This window comes from Capsicum annuum, chromosome 11 (assembly GCF_002878395.1).
Source record: "Capsicum annuum cultivar UCD-10X-F1 chromosome 11, UCD10Xv1.1, whole genome shotgun sequence".
NCBI classification, from domain to species: domain Eukaryota; kingdom Viridiplantae; phylum Streptophyta; class Magnoliopsida; order Solanales; family Solanaceae; genus Capsicum; species Capsicum annuum.
In genome coordinates this window covers 5,917,248-5,945,028 of record NC_061121.1, presented here as the reverse complement: position 1 = coordinate 5,945,028, position 27,781 = coordinate 5,917,248, and the positions used below count along the sequence as shown (strand labels likewise).

General features: G+C 35.5%; 1 protein-coding gene and 1 pseudogene across 1 annotated transcript; one reads left to right on the top strand and one right to left on the bottom strand.

The window, feature by feature from the left end:
• Nucleotides 1–12,951: 12,951 nt before the first annotated feature.
• Nucleotides 12,952–21,617, top strand: LOC107846792 (annotated as a pseudogene).
• A 123-nt stretch (nt 21,618–21,740) lies between these two features.
• Nucleotides 21,741–24,207, bottom strand: LOC107848516 (U-box domain-containing protein 18). Its single transcript, XM_016693301.2, has one exon. The coding sequence runs from the start codon at nt 24,054–24,056 to the stop codon at nt 22,005–22,007; it is 2,052 nt and encodes a 683-aa protein (XP_016548787.2). The 5' UTR covers nt 24,057–24,207; the 3' UTR covers nt 21,741–22,004.
• Nucleotides 24,208–27,781: the final 3,574 nt, after the last annotated feature.

The following is a 27,781-nucleotide window of genomic DNA, read 5'->3' as shown; positions in this document are numbered from 1 at the left end:
TCCATTATTCATAATTTATGAGAAATGAATTTTTTATTATTATTCGAGCTATGTGAGTCAGTTATATTAGCATGCATGATTTCTATAAAGATTGATTATATAATTATTATAAGTATTGCATACATCCCCATATACTCAGTACATCCTTAAATACTGATCCACATATATGTTTGTGTGCTATATTGTCTCATGATACAAGTCAAATGACCACCTTAATTTTTGAAGACATGATTAGAGGTCATCATTTAAAGGCTCAAGACTTGGTCACCCCAGGGCACAAGAATATGCAAGAAAGACCCGTTTTGAGCACAAGCAAGGCCGTGTGTGAAAGATTGCTTGGAGCATTGAAGACTTGAGGACTAACAATTTTGGACAATACTTAATGAGTCATGATTTGGTCATCATCATTAAGGGTATTTTGGTCACTTCATTGGGTCCAAATGCACTTCATGGCTACCCCGCCCTTTAAGGGCATTGTTGTCATTTTTTCTTGCCTTGTAATAGAATATAAATAGAACATTTTAGGTCTTTTTCTCACTAGTTGTTCATTAATGTAAGACTTGGAACATGAAACACCTTTAGTTGTAAGGCTTGGAATATCCACCACACCGAAATGAGGGCAACAAGTGTGGATATCACTTGTATTGCAATGTTGGCTTAAGACGTTGGTGTTTAGAGAAGGTAAAGATCCTCTTGTGTCAACGTAGGAGTTAGGTTAACTGTGTGTACTGTTAAGGGTCCAAGATTACCATATTCTTGGATTCTTAAGATTATACCAACCAAGGTCTAACTATCTATCCATTTTGTTTATGTTGTAACCATTTGTTTGTGTTCTTGTAATTCAAATCCGTGACTTGTTGTTCTTGTTCCATTGCTATTGTTCTTCATCTTGTTGCTATTAACATAGTTTGTTGTTAGCTGTTTTTAGGTGATAAACACATCAATACATTGTGTTCTTGTTGTTGTTTGTTGAATCCGAGTGTGGTCTTCAAAAGGGTCCTTGGATCTTTGATCTTGTGGACTGATTTTGAAGTGTGTTTCGTGTTATCCTTGTAATTCTTGTATCATTTGGTATCATATCCATCTTTGATTTTGTTCTAACAAGATCAATCTTGGGCTTGAGAGTTGAAAAAAATATCAAAAAATAAGAGTTGAAAAACTGAAAAAAAATTCCAGAAAAGGAGTAATCTGCCCGTTCTTGTTGTTCTTGGCCGAGAAAGTTGTTGTTCTTGTTGTTGTCTTTGATGAGACAGGTTTCTTTATGACTAGATCTTGTAGTATTTTTTTGTTTTGAGTGTTTCTAGTGTTGGTTTCTTTATCACCAACACTAAAAAGTATCCAAATCTAAGCTTGAACTTGAACTTGTTGATGTTATTAATCTGAACAAAGTGTGGCTGATTTGATGCTGTTGTCATTCTAAGCCTTGACCGTGTTGAAGGCCTTGTTGTTGTGGAGTTGGGCGTTTGAATTTGTTGTTGTTCTTGGAGAATATTGTTGTTGTTCTTGGTGTTGTTATTGTGTTCTTGTTGTTCTTCACCCTTTTCATCTTTTGTTAAAACAAAAAGTGAACATTAGATCCACAAAAGGTGTAAGACCAAGTTGTAGTACTTGTTGGTGAAAGACTTGATCACATCACTCAAAAGACTTGACAACCACTTTTCACCTACTTTCCTTGATTTAAGGACCTTGTTTCAAGGAGAAATTACCAAGAAGGTCAAGTCTTGTTTTGAACATGAAAATGAAGCTCCAAGACCAAATTTCCCTCCATTAACCAAATCCACCATTTCAAAATTATAGATTGGTCAAGACTTGAAACTGGAGAGTAAAATTTTGATAAAAACGAAGCCAATAGTGGAATGCCACATCACTAAATTACTGTTTATGCAACATTTTGAGTTCAACTTTTAGATTTCGTAGTTTCATTTTATTTTTCTTAGTTTCGTTTGTTGGTTTGAACACTAATTGATGACCTAGTAATCTCCTACTAGCTTGTTAGTTAGTTTTTGTGCCCGTTTGTTCGTGTTGGCATTATTTTGTGCTTTTCTTGTTTTTGAATCGTAGAATTTCTTGGTTTAAGTTTGGACATTATTTCCTTGAGTCTTCAAACAAAGAATCCATTTTGACCAAGGAGTAAACTCACCCCTCGACTCATCACGAACTTCAAGCCAACTTGCAACACTTGTGAATCCAAGTGTGAAATGATCAAGTGTGTGAGAGTGTGGTGAGGTTGTTTCGAACTAACTTGTGTTTTATTTTGTAGACTTGTTCTTTTTTTTTTTTTTTAGGTGCAATTACGATGGAATCCGCGGCTGCAAGTGCTATTTTGGCTAAACTTAAAGCCATTACCCATCAATGGGAAGTGATAAATGAAAGGTTGGATCATATGAGAGTTCCAAGGGAGCAAGTGGGCTACCCGTACACACGTCAAGATGAAGACCGTAGCTCATGTAAGCTACTAGGTAAAAATGTTATCCTTTACACTCATATGAATGTAGTTGCGATTTTACCTAGTGTAGGAGTGCATGAGTCTTCATTTTGTGATACTCTTGATATTGTTAGGTCACATGAGGACCAAACTCTTGTTGTAGGTACACAAGCACTAATTGATCCTTTAGATGACGAAATTGATTCTCTTCGTGAGAATGATTTGTGTCCATCTGGTGCTAGGACTTACAACTTGACTAAGGTTCCATTACCAAGTGACGAGAGTATTCACACACTAGTTGAACCTTGTGAAAAACAAGGTGAGTCTACGTTGGTATGTGAATTCCTAGTAACTAGTGAGGTGAGCAAAATGATAAATCGGGCGTATATGATCTTGATTTTCTTAAATATTTAGAAACCCGAGTTGTGATTGTGTTTGTGAAGATGATTTTGATTTTGGTCCTTTGGCTTCCCATGATGGTTTGTACATATGTGAGGACAACTCTTGTGAAAGAGAACGTGATATGTTCTTAGAAATGTCATCTACTTCATCTTTATGTGTTTCTTATGTTGGGCATATTCCTAGTGGAAATTTTGAAACTGGTAGTAAATGCATGCATGGGAACCCTTTATTTTAAGTTGAGTTATGGAATACCTTTCTCAACCCTCTTTCAGTTCATGATATTTTCAATAGTGATAAAGAGGGCTTGCTTAATTTCGAGGATGACACCCTAGAGGAAAGTGAGAATGACCGAGACCTAAGCCTTTGGTTACATCTCACATTCACTCCCGGTAACTTCTTAGGGTGTGAAGGATGGATAGTTGTTGTTTGGTCCACTTATTTAAGTGATATTGTTATATGTGTTAGGTGGACTTTACTTTCAATTAGGACATCACCCCTTGATGGTGATTCCTTTCGCCAACTCCTTTGTAATTTTTTTTCTAAGTCCCTCGTGATTATAACAAAGAAAGTATGGTTATATCTCAAGTGTGTACCTCCTTGGCATGTTGATGTTGTTTATTGTACTAACTCTAACCCTCATGTCATAAGGATCTGGTGTTTGTTTGTCTTCTCTTTGTTCTTGGAAGGTTTGGATTCGAGGTTGATTCCTTTTCAAGAAGGGAAGGATGACACAAGTCAAATGGCCACCTTAATTTTTGAAGACATGATTGGAGGTCTTCATTTAAAGGCTCAAGACTTGGTCACCCCGAGGGCACAAGAATATGCAAGGAAGACCCATTTTGAGCACAAACAAGGCCATGTGTGAAAGATTTCTTGGAGCATCGAAGACTTGAGGACTCACGATTTTGGACAATACTTAATGGGTCATGATTTGGTCATCTTCATTAAGGGTATTTTGGTCACTTCATTGGGTCCAAATGCACTCCATGGCTACCCCACCCTTTAAGGGCATTGTTGTTATTTTGCCTTGCTTTGTAACAGAATATAAATAGAACATTTTAGGTCTTTTTCTCACTAGTTGTTCATTAATGTAAGACTTGGAACATGAAACACCTTTATTTGTAAGGCTTGGAATAGCCACCACACCGAAATGAGGGCAACAAGTGTGGATATCACTTGTGTTGCAATGTTGGCTTGAGACGTTGGTGTTTAGAGGAGATAAAGTTCCTCTTGTGTCAACGTAGGAGTTAGTTTAACCATTGTGTGTAGTGTTAAGGGTCCAAGATTACAATATTCTTGGATTCTTAAGATTGTACCAACCAAGGTCTAACTATCTATCCATTTTGTTTGTGTTGTAATTGTTTGTTTGTGTTCTTATAATTCAAATCCGTGACTTGTTGTTCTTGTTCCATTGCTGTTGTTCTTTATCTTGTTGTTGTTAACATAGTTTGTTGTTAGCTGTTTTAGGTGATAAACACATCAATACATTGTGTTCTTGTTGTTGTTTGTTGAATCCTAGTGTGGTCTTCAAAAGGGTCCTCAGATCTTTGATCTTGTGGACTGATTTTGAAGTGTGTTTCGTGTTGTCCTTGTAATTCTTGTATCATCTCATAATGTCGGTTCATGTGCTCAATCTCAGCAACGACAGTGATCTTCGAGTACCCTTATCTACACATCAGTATGGTTCGAGGATCTATATCTGTAGCTTTCCCGCTTTCATAGTATTTTGAGTGTTACTTTTATCTTAGTTTGAGTTAGTTGGGGGTCTGTCCCAATGGCTCTCTAGCTTCAGTAGTATAGGCTTTGTCAGACTAGACGATCAGTGGTGTTTTAGACTTTTCAGTATTGTGCTATTGAGACAGTATTCCTCGATTATTTCAGTTGAGATACAATATGATAGTACCTTTGTTTTGCTCTGGTTGTCATTAGAGTAAGCTACAAACCTAGTAGTAGGCTCAATGGGTTAGCTTGGGGCTAGTTGTAGCTTTAAGCACCGTGTGACGCCTCAGGATGAGATTTTGTGTCATTATAGAAATTCAAGGAGAGGTGTGCATATGTCCTCAACTATAAGGATAACAAATTTGTGTCTACCTCTGAAAAGATCTTAAGGGATAATATGAGTGAGGGCGAATCCTTCTATGTGGAGATCATAAGAGGGGACGACAACCAATTCGCAATGTTCGGCAGTGGTTGTACGGCTAAAGTCGACCTAATGGAAAAGTCGTGTTCTTGTAGGAAGTTTGACTTAGTCAAAATACCATGCGTTCACGCGATGGCTGTTTTGTGATCGAAGTAAGGTGATGATTATGATTTGAGAGTCTACGAGTACTCTTCACCCATGTATAAAGTAGAGTAGTACCTCCTTGCATATTCGAAATCAATTAATGTTGTTTCTTTAGAGTTTGAATGACTCGTGACATAAAAATTGTTAGACGTGAACATTATTCCACCCCTTGTCGACACCAAGCTCGGAAGCAAGAAAAGAAAATGCATTACAGGTGTGGGCGAGGCTTTCAAGGTGAAGAGGAGGAGCAATTGTTCGCTGTGGAAGAGACCCGAGCACAAGAGAACCACTAGCAATAATAGCAAATCATAGTGACTTGTATGAATTTATGTTTTTGTAAGTCATGGCAGTCTATGCATTTTGATAACCCTGCAGTGTTCTGATTAATGCTAGTTTTATCGATTTTACTATGTGTCTATTATCTACCATTTATGTTATTGCAGATATTGTGTGTCAATTCTATTGAGAGTCTTCTTTATATACCACATAGTTTATTATCGATCCTATTTCAAGTCTATTGAAAAACCCTAATTATTTAATTGAACAAATGAATAGTTGGGAATTTATGACACATCAAAAAAGTTGTTGCACGTCCACTCAACGTTGCATTTATTAGGTGTACTCTATCTCTTTAACTGTCGTTCATCCTCGCGTTTACCTCCCACTGGGCGGGAATACCAAAAACTTCTATTTTGGTCTATATAAACAACCATTAACTATACACAATATTCATCTTCTTCAATCCAAAAAATGATATATAAGACCTGATGTCGAGATTTCCACTCAGACCACGAAAGAGGGTTTGTTTCCAGCATTGCCGCGACCTTCTCCTCCTTCAAAATGACCTAGACCGTTTCTTTTACAGTCTGGATCAGGACAAAGAGCACCTCCACCGCGAACTCCGGCGTATCGCCCATTTTTTACAGGCAATATGGAGAGGCTGAACATGGAGACCAAAGAGTTAATCACCCCACCCCCCTCCCCATCCCCTTAGTTTAGGTTCTAATTTTTGTTGTAGTTGTAGTTTTAAGTTTATTGCAAAGAAGCTTTCATGGTAGGAGAATTTGTTAGACAAAAGCTTCTTTCTTTTGTCCTTTTTGCTCATATTTTGCTGTACATATAGTGTTAAACCATTGCAATGAACTTACTAAATGAAGTATTTTTTTTTGTTTTCTATATTTTTTTCTACTTTAATTTTATAATTTTCTTCTTGTTTGAAATTTTGCAATTTTCATGTTAGAAGATGAATAAAACAGTTTTCATATGTCAAAATTAATTCATATATGATAATGAATCTAGTTTATCCCCGATTATGTAGATTTATACAAAATTAATTGCAAAGTCAATGGAGTTTAGAATTTACCGAACTCAATATCTATGGGTGAACATCTACGTAATCGATGAATTCAACTATGCGGGTTGGTGAAATGGTAAACAAACATTAGTACATAGTCAAAAATATAAATAATTAAATAAATAAAATTGATTTGAGGGTCATTGATTGTGGCCAGTGTAAATCATAGACGTAAAGCCTTGTGAATAATATACCGTATTGATTTATTGCCCATAGTACAATATTATGAAAAAAGGGAATAATTAATTAATTAAAAATAAATAATTGAATTTTATTCAATTAAAGGAGCATAAACAAGTCATGTGATAGTATAAGAGTCCACGTAAATTGAAGAAAGTGATCAAAGATGTGTGAGGATGGGTAATAAATAACAAATGAATTAAATAAATAAAATTTAATTATTTATTATTTTATTAATTAAATAATCCTTTTCAAAATATGTGCTAGTTATGGTCTATACAAATGCAAGTCATGTCTTACTTTTTGCGGGGCATAAGAGTTCAATCCCAAAAGCTAGTCTAATTAAGTTGTATCATTTAACTTGTAAACTCCTTAGTATATATCAAGGCTGGCACCCTCTTGAAACTCTACCGTCCTTGCATACAAGTTACCACTCTAAATTGTACTGTAAATGCAAACACAGAAATTGCGAATGGAGAGTATTAAAAGATTAGTTAAAGACATCATTTCCACCCCAAACTATACCCGAAAAATCTAAGTCAAACCTAAACTATACTAGTGATCCATTACACACCTAAACTATATAAAAGTGATATTATTACCTCCCCGCGACACCCATGCCCGAGTTTAATGAGTGGAGTGCACTCCGCTCGCCCTCTTGTGGTGCCACGTGTCTAATTTAATTTTCCTTTTTTATTAAAGCTTAACCCGACCCTATTACTCTTTTAACCCATCTATTTAACCCATCCAACCCGACCCGACCTCATATTATACCCTAACCCGATTAAACCACTTCATCCAAATGAAAAGTCATCGGATGAGATCAAAAACGGGGTAGAAGATTCACCTCTCTTCACTCTTTCAATTTTTTATCAAATTTAAACCCGATAGAAGAGCTAAACAATAATTTTGTTCTGTTTTTCATTATTGACAAGTAAAAATTATTTTTTATCTCTTTTCAGTTGAAGTTGATTGGGTTGATTTCAATGGAGGTGGTACGATCTAGGATAAACACTTAAGGTTACGATCTTTTATGTAGGAACTACTGATTTTCAGTTCAAAGGTTAGCTTTTTCTTTCCTAAATATAGTATATCTAGGATTTATTTTCGTTCCTAAATTAGATCTACGGTTTTTTGAGTTAGGGTTTTTCCGTCTTTAATTTGTCCAAATTAGCGTTTTATTTTCATTTAGATGCTCAATATGTGCTAATATAACCCTTGACATTTATAATAGTTCGATTTTACTAGGGTTTTGACTAGGGTTTTTAATTAGGGCTTTTGAATTAGAGGTTTTTGTTGTCTTTAATTTATCTTGAAAACTGATCTGTTATAGTTTATTTATGTGCTTCAATCTGTAACAATATGAGCTGTGAGGTTCAATATGTGATAAATAACTTGTGATACTTATAATTGTTGCATAAATACTATAATTTTTTTATTTTTGTGTAACAATATGAGCTGTGAGGTTTAATATGTCAAGCTGCTATATGTAGAGGTATTGAGAAGAAAAAATATTTTTGGAGGTGTGCAAGATCTACCTTTGAGGCTGAGCTTAGGGACAACATTAGCTATATGAAGATGTTAGAGGGAGAAGAAATACTATGTAAGTTGATGTATTTTAATCCAGAGAGATGGAGCAAGGTTTACTTTAGCTTTGGAACAAAGTGTGATGTTGTAGACAATAACATGGCAGAATGTCTAATGCATGGATTTTAGGAGTTAGGCATAAGACTATAATTACAATGTTAGAGGAGATAAGGGTAAAAATGATGAAAAGAGTGGGACAGATGAGGGATTTTTGTGAAACTTGGATCAGTGACATTTCTCCAATGGCTATGAAGGTGCTAAATGACAATACAACAAGGTCTATGAAGTGCAGCATAGAATAGAATTCTGATACAGGGTATTAGGTGCTTGATAGAGGATATAGGCATATTGTGGATCTTGGTAGAAAATATTGCAGTTGTAGAGCGTGGATGTTGAAGGGCATACCGTGTCCTCATGCAGTGGCTGCTCTTCACCACAAAAAATTGGAACCAATAAACTATATGTCTCACTAAGAAACTTACATGAACACATATAGTTTCTTCATTCAACCAGTTTTGAATATGAAGATGTGGCCACAATCACAGAATATCTCTGTTATGCCACCTCCTGTTAAGAAGCTGCCAGGTAGGCTTGGAAAGAATAGAAAGAAAGAAGAAGGTGAAACCAAAAAGAAAACTGAAAAGTTGTCCAAGAGGGGGATTGAGATTTCATGTGGCACTTGTCATAGCAAGGGTCACAACAAAAGAAGATGTCCAACAGGTACACCTGCTGGCACTAATGCAAATCCTGGCCCAAGTCCATCTGCTAGTGCAGACCCAAGTGTAGGTCTAAGTGTAGTCTCAAATGCAGCACCTACTGTTGGAAAAGGGAAAGGTTCAACTGGAAAAGAAAGGGGTAGACCACCAAAGAATTCTACGGAAAAGGTATTTTATTTAATTTGACAGTGTTGTGAACTAATTATGCTTGCCTTATACTAAATATCTTTTTTTCTTTATTTTTAGTATGCTGATAGACCAAGAATGGTTGGAATGGGATTACTTCACACACAAAGTGGAGGCACAATTCTTAGTGTAAGTTTACTACTACATTTACTATCTAAATTTTATTTACTACAATTTCATTTACTAAAGTTGACACTTTCTTCATTTGAGCAGCCGGGAATGCCTAGTGAAAGACTCAAAACTGCCAAGTCTTCAACATTTGTGACTGAAAATCTCGGATATACATCAAAAACTGGTGTAAAATGGAAAGAAAAAAAAAAGCTATGACCTCCAGGCAACTACAAGAAATGAGAGGCAGAAAACAAATGCAAACAAGGTCCAAGGCTGCATACTTAAGTCAAGAAAGCTTCAGTATTCAATCTCTATGAGAAGTTGGTGTAAATTACATTTAACACTGTATAAAGCTTGGCAGTTGTGACTGCATTTAAGACTATTTTTGATAATTCACTGATGTTGGCAGCTGGGATTGCATTTAACACTATTTTTTGGTAGTTCACTGATGTTGGCAGCTGTGACTGCTTTAAGAACAATTTATTAGTGGCAGCTTTGACTGCATTTTGTAACTGTAATTAGTTTAACAGTAATGATCTTTTTGTAAATGTATTTGGCTGCAAGATGTAATTGACACTCATTTTTTGTTAATGATTGTGCAGTTGTAAGTTCATTGTTGCTGAAATTTGTGTTTTTGCTTTTGCACCAGTTATGGCTGCATTTATTAATATTAAATTTGTGTTGTGATATTGAAATTTGTGTTTGTGCTTGTACAACAACTGTGATTGCATTTAGTGTTGTGATATATATAAATTGCAACACAAAGAACCACTGAAAATAAAGCCAAAACTGTTAAGTTCAACCGTACAATTTCATTACACAACAATTTAATTACACAAACTGGAAGTTTTGTCAAAGGTAACACCTAATAATTGATACAAATTTCAGCCCCCTAAAACATAACAAAAACAAAGCAACTTAGTTTTAGAGTAGCCTTCTTGGAGCTCCTTTCAAGAACATGAATTGAAATAGAAAACTAATACCCAAAATACATACACAAATGAGAGTAGTCCATAGTTGTTTTTCCCTTTTCTTGGACTTAGCCAACTTGATCTTCCATTTCTTCTGATTTGCCTTCATCATCTTCAAATTATCCTGAAAATTGTCCATTTGCAATTCTATTTTGTTCATGTATATTTTGCTCTCCACAGATTTGGTTGTCCTAGTAGTCTTGTCATCAACTATTTTGTGTTCACAAAATACACAATTTGCCAAAGATTCAACTCTTTCCTTAAGCTCCCCAATTCTTCCCAACAATTTAGGAATAACAAATTCGATCGTTCATCAATAGAATCATCCTTCCAAAGCCAAAAAGTGCATGATCTAGCATTCTAAAATAAAAGCAATTAGATTCTTATGCACTATTCAAGATCAATGTTTGAAGGAAAAATTAACTTACGCCATAGTAAGGACAAGTCCAATATCGTCTACCCGGATTTCTTGAGATCCATGAAGTCATCAAAGGCAAAAAATGTCCATGTTTGCATCGAACCTCGACCAACTCGTGATCTTCTTCTTGCTTACAAAGTCTACTCAAACTTATCTTAGTCATTAAACTACCTTGATTAAGAAAACAAGGTTTAAGAGAGGTTGAACAACACTTGAGGGAAGAAAAAATTATGAAAATGGCAACAAAATTAAGACAAAATAATCATCAATATAGCAAGAAATGGAAGAATTAGAAAGATTTCGTTACCAATTCTTCAAACAAATGCTCTTCAATTTCGATTTTGAGAGACAAAATTGGGAATTAGGGTTTCCTTTTGAGCCCCAAATTGGCTTTAAATAAGAATAGATCCGTTGCAAATTAAAGATGACGTACTTTTAGCCGTTTACGTTTGTCATTGAATAGGTTGGATGCGCTTACATCAAATGTAACATACACGCCTAAGAATGGGTGTCGCGGGGAGGTAATAATATCATTTTTATATAGTTTAGGTGTGTAATGGGTCACTTATATAATTTAGGTGTGACTTAGACTTTTCGGGTATAGTTTGAGGTGGAAACGATGCCTTTTTCCTACTATAAAATGATACTATAAAGAATATACATACATGTACTAATAGAATTTTAAATAAATATTTATAAAGTCAATTTAATTCTATTATATTTTTACCTAAATTAAAATCAAATCATTTAATTTTTATTGGTGTAAGATTGAGTCCTTCGTCATCCAAACGCTACAATCAAACCAAAAATTTTCTAATTTTGCCATGTCCGGTATTTGTCTTTTATGACATCTTACTTAACTTTACTAATCTACAAATGTTAAATCAGCAGGTTATCATAAATTATACATGAACTTCCCACAGGAAAGAAAAAAAAAATTGTTGTCTTATGTCATATAGTGGATTTTAAATAAGGAGGAATAGATCAAACAACTCCAAACTTGTAAACAAATTTTTACATATTTAAAATACATGTTTTGATTAAATACCTGAACACATATAAAGTGTCTCCAGACATTTTTGACTAAAATTTAGAAAAAGTTTTTGCATGTGTTTTCAAAATTCAAACAACCATTATATAAATAAGTTAACTACTTGAAATATGTCACCTCCTTTAATTATATCCATTAGTCTCAATAAATCAGTAAAACCTCAAACCTTTTCAAATTGAGGTCGATGTATATTAAAGGATATTGCATATTTTATGTGATTAAGTTATCTATTTAATAAATGATAGAAAAGAGGCACAAAAGTTTTTCCAATAATTGTATAAAAAGTGTCTAATACAAACATTTTATCAAGCGTTTAGGTGTTCAATAAGAACATACACTAGTTCGAGTTTCTAAATAAAATTCAATGACAAGTTTAAAGGGTTGTTGTTATATTCCCTTATTAAACAATGCTGAGCGCCTTTCTTTTTAATTTGTTTTTCTTTCTTTCCGTTTTAGTTAGTTTAAAAAAGAATATGTATTTTTTTCGGCAACTCTTAATTCTAGCTTTCTATATACATGCTTAAGACCACAAGATTGGATATTTTGTTACATTCTACAAATCTTAGTTGCAAGACTAAACTTTTTATGTCTAAGTCAAAACTAGATAAACAAATTGAAACGGATGAGTACAATGGAAAACAAGAAAAGTATCCTCGTTAGCCAAATGCCTTTTCTTTATTACTCCATCTACTAAAAGTATCCTCGTTAGCCAAATGCCTTTTCTTTATTACTCCATCTACTTAACTTGTTCTTCTTATTAAGGAAAGAGATTTAGCCTCCATTTGCCTGTGTTAATATATGAGCAAAGGCTTTAGCATTTCAAGTAATATGAATTGCTTCAAAGCAGCAGCATTAATGATCATGTCCATCATGTTTTTCCCATATCATTGGACTTAGTTTTTTCTCAGACCAATAGTCTCAACAAGTGTTTCCTGGATATGAACATTTCAGGGGAGGCCTGTACAACTTTAGACAATTACACTTGGGATGGTTTTTTAAATAATCACCCTTGTTTTGGATTAGCTTTCAATACATATTTACAAGCATTGGCACATTGGACTAACCAAACAAGACATATGTTTCTCAATTCCACACAACAAAGTGACTGCTTAACTTTGATAATAACAATAGTTCTGCTGATAACTTTAGCTGTGGCATTGAAAAGTTGACTAGTACTGGTGCCGGAGGCTGCTCTGATAATTAGAGATCGACGTTGAGAACAAACTAGGAAGCAGATTGAAAAGTCTGAGAGATGACTCTAGGCTAATGGATTCAGGAGGAGGACTTAAGACTAAGGGTTGCAATAAGTGTTCGAGGACATGGAGAGAAATAGCGAAAAATGATATGATGAAACTAGAAGATGATATTTATAGATTTAGTATGCTGATTTTATTAACAAGCCAAAGAGTTTCTGATGAGAGTTGGGTTGACAAAATCTTTCATTACCTAGGAGACAATTCTCTTCCTTTAGGTAAGTTTACTTCCTGCCTGCTATAAACATGTTCAAGTTTTGTTCTTCCAAGTTTTAACATTTAACTATGATCTTGATTGATCATTTTACTGTGCAGCTTCTTCTGTGGACGATAGTGGAAATGAAACTAGACGTCGAACTAAATTTAAAACTGGTAAATCTGAAATCAATTTTCATAAAAATCACTGATATTGCTGCGTTTCAGGACATAAAAGTGTTCTTTTGGTTAAGCATTGGTTTATATATATATGCAGATCTTTGGATTCTAATTGGTGGCGTAGTGGGTATGGTGTTAGTAATAATCGTTACATTGTGGATCTTATGGAAAAGGAAGGCTGAAGTTAAACCATCAAGTGGAAGCTATAGTAAGCCCTCTACACCAACAATCATTGTTCCAAATGTTTTTAGCTTATTCCAATTTTGCTTCATGTTGGCAGTATCAGATGAATCTTACTCTGATGAATCAACCTATCGTAGACTATCGCTTAAAGAAATTTACTCCGCGACTGACAATCTTAGCATGTCCAACTTTATAGGTCAAGCCCTAGCTGATAAGAAAATCGAACGATGTATAGTTGGCGTAGTCTCAGTATTTTAAGTATCAAAGGTACTCAATTTCATTGACAATTCTTGATATTAGTAACATTCATAAGTCAGAATATCATATCTAGGGAGGTCTAACTTCCCTTTTTCCAATTTCTTTACGAATCGTTCCTTTTGAAAGTTGGGTATTGAAATGATCGTATTTTAAAGGGAAAGTATACAAAGGAATTCTGGCAGATAGAAAACATGTGGCAGTTAAGCACATAATTAAAGATGAACAGATGGAAACATTTGTTAGAGAAGTTACAAGTCTCTCGCATATCAAACATCCAAACCTTGTATCCCCGCTAGGCCATTATGATGGACCAAATGAGTGTTTTCTAGTTTATGAGCTATGCCACAATGGAAATCTTTCCGAATGGCCATTTGGTATGTTCTTTTCTCTTTGAACATTTCTGATCTTTGTCGACCTAAATAATAGTATGTCATGGATCTCTATACACCTGATGAGCAGGTAAAAGTAAATATCTCTTGTGGAGACGCAGACTAGAAATTGCACTTGATTGTGCCCGTGGTCTCCTCTTTCTCCACTCATATCCTGAAGGCTCCATTGTTCACCGGGATATCAAGGCAAAATCTTATTTCACATCCATAATCTGTTCATCCATTTCCTAAAAAAATTCTCAGTCATCTCTCTCTTTTTTGGTGAAAGTTTGCAGCCAGCAAACATTCTTCTATCTTCTAGCTTTGAAGCCAAACTCTCAGACTGTCTGTCCAAAATTATTAGCATTGGCCACCCATACGCTAGCTCAGAAGTGAGAGGAACCTTTCGTTATGTTGATCCTGAGTACCAAAAGAACCGGCACGTTAATACTTATGGTGATGTCTATAGCTTTGGGATAGTGCTGCTACTACTTTTATCTGGGCAAAGGGTTATCAACTTGGATTTGAAGAAGCCTATGCCTCTTAAGTAAAATGGTAAACATACTAACTCCTCCATTTTCTCTTGCATCTCCTTTCAACTTCTTTCTTTAGCGCGCGTCTTTTTTGAATCATAGGCGAAAAACCTGACCAAAGGTGGGAACATCAAAGAATATGCTGATCCAAAACTGGAGGGAAAATTCTCAATGGTGGCATTGTTATTTTCCACAATACGGGTACGTAGAATCGGTATAATAGAATAACAACTTCAACTCGAGTTCAAGTATGAACAAGAACACAACGAAGTTGAACAAATATCCTCAACACAAGATCAAAATGATCTTTACAAGAGGTGTATTTTATATTTCAGAAATATAGATGAAACAGAAATTGTTAAGGACAAGTCGTCCGAATTCACAGACTTTCCTTAAGGAATAATTCCCCTCACTGTACCCAAGGTTATGGAATCTTCCTCCCAGGATAAAATGGCCTTCAATCCGACTATAGCGGTACCTCAAATAGGCGGATTCTTCGAACACACTCACGGTTTGAATGATCACACTTAGAGTATTTTTAAGAAGAAGAAGAAGCTTGTAATTCTGGAAAAAAAAATTCTCTATCTTAACCTGTGGAAGAAAGCAGGTTATTTATAGCCACAACATGCCTCTTCTGAAGAGAGACAATGGTTCAATCCAAAGGTTGTACCTTTGCTGTAAGTTTATGTCTGTTCATGAAAGATTGCATCTTTTTCTGAACACTCATCTTGTTTCATGAATAAGTGTGTCCTTTTGCTGAATGGTTGCATCAGTTTGTTCAACCAGTACATCAGTTCAGAAAATTCAGACAGTGCCTGCACAGTTTCGAAACACTGTTCACTGCACAGTTTTGAAACACTGGGAATATAAATGGAGTCCAACAGAAAATATTTCTTGCGTTTTACATATATTCAGATCATATTTTCGTCAAATAAAATTTGTGCAAAAAGACAGATCTCATCGATCGATCATTTGCCAAATCCAAATCAAATCCGAGCCGAGCGACGACGATGACGGCGCAAGGCATCTCTATTTTCTTGCCTCACTTATCATGTGGAGTAAGTGTTCATTAATATAAACAATACAAAGTTTCATTCTCTCACCAACGTGGGAGAATTAGTGGACTTTCCACTTTGGGAGTATACCTTCTAAATTGGTATCTCCTTCCTTCCACAATTTTTATCCATTTTTTCGATTCACACTTCATTCATATACTATGAACCCAACAATCCCCCACATGAATGGGGAATGGCTATTTTTCATAAAATTTTTACGGACAAGTATGTGATCATCAAGTAAAGACTGATTGCATCTGGGTAAGTGGGTTTCCCTTTGAACTTTTCGTAGTGAACATGCATCGGATGCACTCGGTCAATCAGTAGATTTGATATCTTTGAACCGTCGAGCTTTAATGTACACCTAGACAACACATGTCACACAACCAACCTTTTACCGTTTATGGTTCTTATGGTTTTGTTCTTTTTAGCCATGAACACGTCCCGATTTTCATGAGAGCTTAGAGAATAGGCCTTTACTAACACTCTCTTTGAAGCGGCTTCCACTTCACCCGCACATAGGAGATTTCTGAACGTTCAATCTTGTAGATTAAACTATTTGGTCAAATCTGCCAAATTTAGATAATCATTAAAAGACTTTTCACCTTAAGTCTTATCCTTGTTTACTATACATTGTCTACATCATGAGAATGGGTTGGGTAATTGACAATGTTGAACCTGTCAGACACAACTTTGTTTGATCTCCTTGAATCTAGCTCTTGGGATCTCCAGTTTGCTAGGTAGATTTACCTCCATGTTGACTTGTCCTAGGCCTTAAACCCATTCCCTTGGATGTTCTTTCCATTCCTTCTCTAGATAGGCCTTTTATAAGTGGATCCGACACATTATCCTTTGACTTTACATAGTCTATAGTGATAATTTCACTAGAGAGAAGTTCTCTAACGGTATTATGTCTTCATCTTATATGAAGAGATTTATCTTTATACATCATGCTCTCTGCCCTACCTATTTCTGCTTGGCTATCACAGTGTATACATACTGGTGCCACTGGCTTGGGCCAATACGAAATATCTTCCAAGAAATTTTGGAGCCATTCTGCTTCTTCACCGGCTTTATCTAATGCGATAAATTCAGAATCCATTGTAGAGAGAGCGATACAAGTCTGTTTGGATGATTTCCAAGAAACTGCTCCTCCACTGATAGTAAATACATATCCACTTGTAGATTTTACTTCGGTCGATCCGGTGATCCAATTTGCATTACTATATCCTTCAAGTACCGCAGGATATTTATTATAATGCAAAGCATAATTTTGAGTGTATTTAAGATACCCCAAAACTCTTTTCATTGCAATCCAGTGAGTTTTGTTGGGATTACTCGTGTACCGACTCAATTTACCGATAGCACATGCTATGTCTGGTCGAGTACAATTCATTATATACATTAAACATCCCAATACTCTTGCGTACTCCAATTGTGAGTCACTTTCACCTTCATTTTTTCGAAGTGCAAAGCTCCCATCCAATGGAGTCTTGGCAATACCGAATTCCATATACTTGAACTTATCAAGTACCTTTTCGATATAATGAGACTATGAAAAAGCCAACCCTTGTGGAGTTCGATGGATTCTTATACCTAAGATAACATCTGCGACTCCAAGGTCCGTCATATCAAACTTGCTCTTGAGCATTCGTTTTGTTGCATTTATGTCAGAAATGTCTCTACTGATGATCAACATATCATCCATATATAAACATACAATGACTTGGTGATTTGGAGTGTCTTTAATATAAACACATTTATCACATTCATTTATTTTGAATTTGTTTGCCAACATGGTTTGGTCAAACTTTGCATGTCATTGTTTTGGTGCTTGCTTTAGTCCATATAATGACTTGATAAGTTTACACACCTTGTTTTCCTTTCCTGGAACAACAAATCCCTCAGGTTGTTCCATGTATATTTCTTCCTCCAAATCTCCATTTAGAAATGCGGTTTTCACATCCATTTGATGGATTTGAAGATCATATACCGCCGCTAAGGCAATTAACATTTGAATCGAGGTTATCCTTGTTACTGGCAAGTATGTATCAAAGTAATCAAGGCCTTCCTTCTGTTTGAAGCCTTTTACTATAAGTCTTGCCTTGTATTTGTCAATAGTACCATCCGCCTTCATTTTCCTTTTGAAGATCTATTTAGAACCGAAAGGTTTATTTTCAAGAAGAATGCCAACCAATTCCCATGTATGGTTGTTTAAGATTGAATCAATCTCACTAATGACTGCCTCTTTCCAAAAGGATGAGTCTGATGACAACATCGCTTCTTTAAATGTTTGAGGCTCATTTTCTAAGAGAAATGTTACAAAATTTGATCCAAACAAAGTTGACGTTCTTTGACGTGTACTACGTCTTGGATTTTCTTAATTATGTACATTCTCACTTGGTTCATCTCGAGGTCGTTTGGAACCTCCACTAGACTGTTCTTGTCTAATTTTATACGGGTAAATGTTTTCAAAGAATTCAGCATTGTATGATTCAATTACCGTATTTTCACTAATATCCGGATATTAGGATTTATGAACCAAAAATCGAAATGCTTTACTACTTTTAGCATATCCTATGAACACGAAGTCCACCGTTTTAGGTCCGATCTTAACCCTTTTAGGTATAGGAACTTGAACCTTCGCTAGACACCCCCAAACTTTGAAATATTTCAAGTTATGTTTCCTTCCTTTCCATTTTTCGTAAGGAATTGATTGTGTCTTACTATGGGGAACTCTGTTGAGTATACGATTAGCCGTAAGGATGGCCTCCCCCCATAAGTTTTACGGTAAAACAGAACTTATAAGTAAGGCATTCATCATTTCCTTCAAAGTTCGGTTTTTCCTTTCCATAATTCCATTAGATTGAGGTGAATACGGGGCCGTAGTTTGATGGATTATTCCATTCTCTACACATATTTGCGCAAAGGGAGATTCGTATTCTCCTCCCCTATCACTTCTTATCATTTTGATCTTTTTGTCTAACTAATTTTCAACTTTAGTTTTATATTGCCTAAACGCATCTATTGTTTCATCCTTACTATTTAGCAAGTAGACATAATAATATCTAGTGCAATCATCAATAAAAGTTATGAAATACTTTTTTCCAGCACGAGATGGTGTTGACTTCATATCATAAATGTCAGTGTGTATTAAGTCTAAGGAATTCGAATTCCTTTCAATGGACTTATAAGGATGTTTTGTATACTTCGATTCCACACACGTTTGACATTTTGATTTATTGCACTCAAAGTTTGGCAAAACTTCTAAGTTAATCAGTTTTCGTAACGTTTTGTAATTAACATGGCTTAAACGTTCATGTCATAAATCATAAGACTCAAGCAAATAAGATGAATTCGAACTTTTATTCATTTCAACAGTCATTACATTCATCTTATAAAGGTCTTCTATGAGATATCTTATAAAGGTCTTCTATGAGATAGCCTTTTTCTACATACATTTCTCCTTTGCTAACTACAATTTTTCCAGAAATGGTTACACATTTGAATCCGATCTTATCTAGGAGTGAAACAAAAATTAATTTCCTACTTAACTCCGGAACATATAGCATATTGTTCAGTGTCAAGACCTTGCCGGAAGTCATCTTTAGGCAAATTTTTCATGTTCCCTCCACCTTAGCAGTAGCGAAGTTGGCCATGTAAAGCATTTCTTCTGCTTGAGCCGGAGCAAATGACGAGAACAATTCTTTGTTTGTGTAAACATGGCGTGTGGCACCAGAATCCATCCACCATTCGCGTGGATTCCCCACCAAGTTGCATTTCGTGAACATAGCACACAAATCATCATATTGTTTGTTGGACTCAATCATGTTCGCTTGGTCCTTTTTCTTGTCTTTCTTCGGGGCTCGACAATCTATAGACTTGTGGCCAATTTGCCACAATTGAAGAATTTTCCCTTGAACTTTTTCTTGGGTTGATTGCTTCCATGTTCAACTTTCTTTCTTTTCCTCGAGTTGTTTTGGCCATCTTTTACAATATGGGCTCCATTCATTGTAGAATTTCCCTTTGACCTTCTTTCGGAAGCTTTATTGTCCTCTTCAATACGAAGTCGGAAGATAAGATCTTCAACGGTCATCTCCTTGCGTTTATGCTTTAAGTAGTTTTTGAAGTCTTTCCACAAAGGTAGTAGCTTCTCAACTATCGCTGCTACTTGGAAAGCGTCATTCACAATTAAACTTTCTGCTAGGAGATCATGTATGATGACTTGCAACTCTTGTACTTGAGAGACAACAGATTTGTTGTCAATCATTTTGAAGTCCAGGAACCATGCAACAAGGAATTTCTTAATTCCCGCATCTTCCATTTTATATTTCCGTTCAAGTGCCCCCCACAGTTCTTTTGATGTCTTGGTTCCACTATAGACATTATAGAGGTCGTCTTGGAGACCACTCAGAATATAGTTCCTGCAAAGGAAATCCGAATGTTTCCAAGCTTCTACAATAACGAAACAGTCCTTGTCCGAGGTTCCTTCGGGCACCTCGAGAGCGTCTTCGCTAGTGAACCGTTTTAGACATAAAGTGGTGAGGTAAAAGAACATCTTTTGATGCCACTGCTTGAAGTCAATGCCAGAAAATTTTTCGAGCTTCTCCGCCGGTGCCATCGTTGGCGGAGCATTTGTGCGACTTGATGTGGCAATATTATTTTCTCCCATAGACGTTGTCACATCCATCATTTGACTTTCAGTTGTCATTTTTTCCTGTCACCACAAGACAGAAAACTTAGTATTTTTCAGAATACTATTTATAAAGTTAAATAACTTGAAACTCTTCTTCTTGTTTTTAGTTAACGATGAATTTTTTATTACTTCGAATCGTCAACCGAGTGAACCTTAACTTGTGATGAAGGTTTTATGTCTTCTAATCACTAGTTAAATTCAAGCGGAGTAGAAAGCCTAAGCTTTAATCTCCAAAAACAAGCAATACAGATTCTGTAAAGATATTCCTTAAGATTGTTATTTTCCACAATACGGGGACGTAGAATCTGTATAATAGAATAACAACTTCAAATCGAGTTCAAGTATGAACAAGAACACAACGAAGTTGAACAAATACCCTCAACACAAGATCAAAATGATCATTACAAGAGGTATATTTTATATTTCAGAAATATAGATGAAACAGAAATTGTTAAGGCCAAGTCGTCCGAATTCACAGACTTTCCTTAAGGAATAATTCCCCTCACTGTACCCGAGGTTATGGAATCTTCCTCCCAGGATAAAATGGCCTTCAATCCGACTATAGCGGTACCTCAAATAGGCGGATTCTTCGAACACACTCACGGTTTGAATGATCACACTTAGAGTATTTTTAAGAAGAAGAAGAAGCTTGTAATTCTGGAAAAAAAAATTTCTCTATCTTAACCTGTGGAAGAAAGCAGGTTATTTATAGCCACAACATGCCTCTTCTGAAGAGAGGCAATGGTTCAATCCAAAGGTTGCACCTTTGCTGTAAGTCTATGTCTGTTCATGAAAGATTGCATCTTTTTCTGAACAGTCATCTCCATATTCACACTTCATTCATATACTATGAACCCAACAGGCATTTGAACTTGTATTTAAGCTAGCTTTGAGTAGCATAGGGCTTAAGAAGCAAAGACCATCCATGGAACAGGTGGTTGCTAAACTCGAAGAGGCTCTTGATCTATCAACTAGAATTGAGTCAGTCCATCCTTAGTTCAAGTCAGTCCATTCTCTTTATCTGGTTAGTCCAGATTAAATCTTATAGTTCACGTACAATTCACTTTTGTTAATGCTACCCAAGATTTCAGAAGTGAATCTCGAATTTACAGTCAGTAGGTCCAGAAAGAGTTCAATACATTAGTATAAATTTTTCATATATGTTCTTATGGCAAGCGGAAAGCAATGGTTCCCATTAACTCGCTGAAGATCTGCCTTTGTACAATTACTTCAGTTTCCTTTTATGGACATTTAGATGATCTCAATTAGGTGATGAAACTGAAGAATCATCAACGATAAAAAGTGTATAGTGATTGTACATTTGTACCAAGTGATTCAGATAAGAAAATTATTACTATTATTAACTTGAAGAGTACAGGGAGTGATGCTTACATAACAAGGATTCACATTAACATCATGAGTATAGAGATACAAGTAAAACTATACAAAGCTTCATTCAAAAAAACAGAAGCTGCAGCAGTGTAGTGACTAGCTCTTAAAACTTGAGCCCATATCACCAGTCAATGGAAAGGACACCAAAGCATCCTACACCATGGTCGTCCATGGTTTATATATACAAGTTGGATGCTTGAAAATATTTACCACACATTAATGAATTGATCCTCTATAAAAACTGGAGAGACCAATCCAGAATAGGTCTTCTCATTGTACTCATGCAAGATTCTGATGAGTGTACTAGCTTTCTTGCTAGCTTTTGAGTTGCCTTCAGCGAGGAGGGAATACAAAGGTCCCATGAGAGATGAGTTCTTTACTAAAACAGGAACTACATCTGCCCCACCATTGATACACAAAGCCAGCAACAATGAGACACAATACTCCTTTGCTGCCCTTGAATTGCAAGAACTTAGAACATTCACAATAATAGGTAAAGCTCCAGCATAAAGAACAGCCATTGCTCCGTCTAATCTTTCAGAAAGAGTTGACAAAACTGCCAAAGAATCTGTAATGAGATCTTCCCTTTTGAAAGATTTCAACAGATTAACCACCAAAAGGACTAATCCAGCGGCAATTACTCTCCAGTGGTTTTCGGGGCGCCTTAAGAGGCCAAAAATGGTGACCAAGGCATTCTTTTTTCCCCAGTCAGTTCCATTTCTTAGCAGCTCCAAAAGTGATGGAATGATCTCCGGATTTTCTCCAATCATTTTGCGGTACTCTTCTACAGATGTCAGGTAGAATAATGTACCAGCAGCGTGCTGTCGTGCTTCCATCTTTAGTCCTCCCTTCAAAACATCAAGTATCGCGAACAAACCTCCATTTCCAACAATTATGCTTTTGCTGTTAGAGTTTTTCGAGAGGTTCAGTAGAGTAGCCATTGCATTCTCTTGACAAGAGGAATCCCTTGAAGTAACAAGATTCAGGAGAGGTGAGATTGCACCAGCTTCCACCAAACAAGACCTGTTAAAAATGCTTGTTTTGGTGAGCAAATGAATTTCGAAAACAGCATTATTTTGCTGTTCCATTGTTCCAGCAACTAGTCTGCCAACTAGAAAACTTGCAAGCAACTTCATAGCCTGCTCATTAGCCACACTACCTGTAGCAACAGATTTTACAGTATCGCGATTTCGCCTGCCAGTTTCCACAAACGGAATGCCATTCACATAGCAATACTGTTTGATCAAGAACTTCAAAGCCAAATTAGGAACCAAATCAATGCTTGTTAACCTCTCACCAGTCTTTGGACAAGTGGAGTTTCCAGATCTGAACCATTTGAGGATCGAAGACCGATCATATGTGTGACCTGAGGCTATTGTCACAGGATCACTCATGATTTCCAGCGTAATTGGACACCTAAAATCATCAAGATTCAAGAACCTGATGACTTGATCTGCATTACTGCTGCCTCCATTGATTTGCGTACTTGATACATTATCCAATACTTCAAACAGAGTTCCCCTGCAGTAAATCATGAACCCCATTAAGCTACTGAGAAGCCCCATATCTGTATTTCCCTCTGAGAAAATCTCATTATCCAAGAACTTAACTTCTTTATTGCACGCGCTCCAACATTTAATCCCTAAATAATCAAGAACCCTTTTCAAATCACTTGATTCTGGAATAATTCCATCTTCAAGTTGATCCAAAATCTTCAAAACATTCATTTGCACTCTCCTATCATCCATTTCTACTTCAAACTTCAATTTAACAGCTTGATTTCTCACAAACTCCACCACTTCTTTAACTTCCACAGAAACATCCATTTCCTCCAAAGGCAGAACATCAAGTGCCACAGCAACAGCTCTTGCCAGCATCTGAATCTGGCAAGAGACATCCTCGGACTTGGCTAACATCCATATCCTGGCATCTTCTCTGCTACAATCTTCCAACAAGAACTGATACTTCTGGAAGATAAAATGGATCTCTGATAAGCTACTCAAAATGCTGGAATTTGCAAATCTTGAAACCCCATTTGGAATTTCTTTGACAACGACGAGAATATCCTCAATCAAACGTATCGAGTTTCGACAATTCTTATTATTAGTAAAGAATGTTCTCGACTTGTATTCACATATTTTTTGGCCTAGTTGGATCAGAGATGTAACAAGGCTAGAAAAACATATTGTTTCACTAGGACGTATAGCCGGAAAATTCAAAATCCGACGAATGAATTCGTTAGATTTGTCGTTGATCATTGAAGTAAAACAAACAAAAAGAAAAAAGAAATATCAAATCTAAGGAACTATACAAGATAAGTATATATGAACAAAAAGGAAAAGAAAGTGTGTATATGGACTTATGTGGGAACTTTTTTAGTAGGTTTTGTGTATGAGATTGTTAAAGTAGTTGCTCTCTCTCTATATATATATAAGTTGGTTAGTTGAAAAAATAAATAAATAAATATATATATATATATATATATATATATATATGAAAGGACACGTGTTAGAAGATCAAGGGTGATTAGTGATCGAACGGTCAAGATTTTGACAATTTTTTAGTTGACTAGGATATTTTGTAAAGGATGGTTCGTTGAGACTTTCTTTAAATTATTGAAGCATGTGTAGTATGGGAAGAAGGGTACGTGAAAGTACGTAGCCGACACTTAATAATTAACGTACTAGTGACATTATTGGCACATTGAAATGGAAAAAAAGGAAGATATTATATTCTCCGTCGCACACCTTAATAAATAATAAATAATACTTAATAGGGATAAATTTATTATAGCACTATTTGAATATATAGAGTAATAAATTTATTGTTTGAGTAACGAATAATAATTTAATAACAAGATAAAATGGACACAAAATGGTAAATTATCTATTATTTTTACCTAATAAATATTGTTGAATATCTATTTTAATATATTAGATAAGCAAAGATGGACGGAGGGAGGAAGTATTGACATGCAAATTAATGCTTGATTTTATGTTCGAAGTTAATTAGTCTTGAAAAGGAAGAAAGGGGGGAAATGACTTGACGAGAGATATTTATTTGGTGTATCTATGAAGGTTCATTATTGTCCAATTAATATATTGTGATTCAATGTTATAAATGATAATAATGGTCCAAATTTGCCCTTATATTTTGCGGAAAGGTCTAATTTTGCATTATGTTAGAATTTTGGTTCTCAATGTTATAATTTTGAGAATTTACTTTTAGTCAATAACAATGTATATTATATACTGTGACATTATTGGCATTTCGAAAGGAAAAAGAAAAACAAGACATTATTGACATGCAAATTAATGTGTAGTTAAGCAATTTTTGCTTTAGTTAATGTCTGAAGTTAATTAGCCTTGAAAAGTAAGAAATTAAGAAGGAAAATGACTTAACGAGAGAGAATTATTTGGTATAGAGCAAATATTTCAAGGAGGTTGATTATGTTGACAATAATGGTGATACTGTTGCTTCAAATATTGAGGATGAAGAGAGAATTTTGTAACATTCTTGTATATAGTTTTGGGATAGAATATAAGTTAATTGTTAGTTGTTAGTTTGTTACAAGAATAGACAGTTGTACATATACGGTAGGAAACTACACATAGACCGTAGGAAGTTTTTATTTCTTCTCATGTAAGCCAATAGTTTCTATTTTTTCTCATGTAAGCCAGTAGTTTCTATTTCTTCTCATGTAATCCAATTCTATCTTGCATAAATCATGACATGAAGAATAAACAAATCACTCAGGAAATTCCTCAATACTTCTCTCCACTTTTCTACATGGTATTAGAGACAGGTTAATCTTTTGAGTCCAATTTTTTCTCTCTCTCTTCTCAATCACGGAAGATCCTAGTGATAACTACTCAAGCTTCACCTCCTGCTCCAGTTTCCTCTGCTCTGGATCAGAGCAACTCCTTCTTTTTGCATCCTTCTGATTCTCTAGGGTTGTTACTCACTCAAACTCTTTTTGATGAGACTGGTTATAGAGCTTGGAGAAGATCCATGCTCATTGCTCTTTCTGCTAAGAATAAACTATGCTATATTGATGGATCTTCTCAGGTTCCTTCATCTCTTTCTCCTGATTTCAACCTTTGGAATAGCTGTAATGATATGGTAACCTCTTGGCTACTGAACGCTTTGTCCAAAAATATTATTGGAAGTGTATTATATTCCAGTTTAGATCGAGCCTTATGGAAGGATCTTGAGGATAGATTTAGATAAACTAATGGAGCTCAACTCTATCACCTGCAAAAATAAATCAACAATTTAACTCAAGGGACCTCAGATATTGCAGGTTATTTCACTAGGTTCAAAATGCTTTGGGATGAGATTGACACCTCGTATAACAAGGTTACCTTCTCCTGCACGTGTACCTGTGAAGGAAAGGAGAAGATGTTGAAATCTCAACAAGATGAGAGGTTGATTCATTTCCTTATCGAGTTGAATGATGCTTATTCACCCATAAGATGTAACATTCTTATCATGAACCCTCTTTTTAGTTTTAATCTTGCTTATTCTTTAATTCTTCAAGATGAAAAATAGAGGGAAGCTTACAAGAATCCATCTTTTTCAGGAGAACCCTCTTCTTACTTGGTTACTCAATAAGTCAGTCTTCATCCTAGCACAAGGTTCTCTTATCCTAAATCTACCCAATCTATTGACTCAAAGAAAAGAAAGAATTTGGTGTGTTCCTATTACAATAAGACAGGACATACCATAGAAAAATGCTACAGAATCATAGGATTCCCAGCAAATTTTAGGTTCACAAAAGATTCAAGGACACATGGGACATTAAAAGGGAATGTTGTGATGATCCCTGAATTTGTCCCCATTTCAGATAACCCTTCTCAGGTTTCTTCTATCTCTCAAGATCAATTCATCCAACTTGTCAAGCTTCTTCAAAATGTACAGGTCAGTGACACAAGGATCTTAGATTCAACTATCCATACTAATGTCCTCCAGTGTGATGGTAATATCTTTCATAACCCTATAGCTTATTCAACCTATGATAATTCTTCACATTGGATCATTGATTCTGGGGCTTCGCAACATATGTCCTTTGATCCTACATTTTTCACCTATCTCACTCTTTTATCTTCACTAATTTTTGTCAATTTTCCTAACTCTTTCAGGGTACAAGCCACATATATTGGATCTGTTAGTCTATTTCCTGACCTTGTTCTACATAATATACTTCTTATTCCTTCATTCAAAATTAATCTTATCTCTGTACAAAAAATTTTGCAGACAGTTGCTTTGTCATGTTACATTTACCCCCACATATTGTGTTATGCAAGGTCTTTCAATAAAGATCCCTCTAGTACTTGGTGAAGCAAGAACAGGAGTCTACATGCTTTATACAACTAGTTCTCAATCACGTTTTTTCTTCAAGTCTCAATTAGATCCTAATTCTAGTATTTCCAACTCTGTTTCTAGAAGTACTTTTGGACCTGTAAAGTCCCATTCTCTGGTGGCATTATGGCATAATAGATTGGGACATCTACCTTTCTATGTAATGAATAAATTAATTTTTATTTCTTCTTTAATCAATGAAAATTGCTCTTGTGATGTGTGTCCTTCGGCTAGAAAATCTAAGCTACCTCTTCCCTATAATTCTATTAAAAGTTTAGCTTTGTTCGATTTGCTACACTTGGACACTTGGGGACCTTACAAATCACTCACTCATGATGGCTATAAATACTTCCTCACCATATGGATGATTTTAGTAGAATGACTTGGACATATCTTTTAACTACTAAAAGTAATGCTTTCTCTGTTTTCAAACCTTTCATAGCTCTGATTGAAAGACAATACAATGCTAAGGTCAAAATTGTAAGGTCTGACAATACTTTAGAGCTTGGAGGTAGTTCTCTTCTGGTTGAATTTTTTACCACTGCTGGTATAATACATCAGACTTCTTACACTGCTTTCTCTAAAAAAAATAGAGTTATTAAGAGGAAGCATAGACACCTCA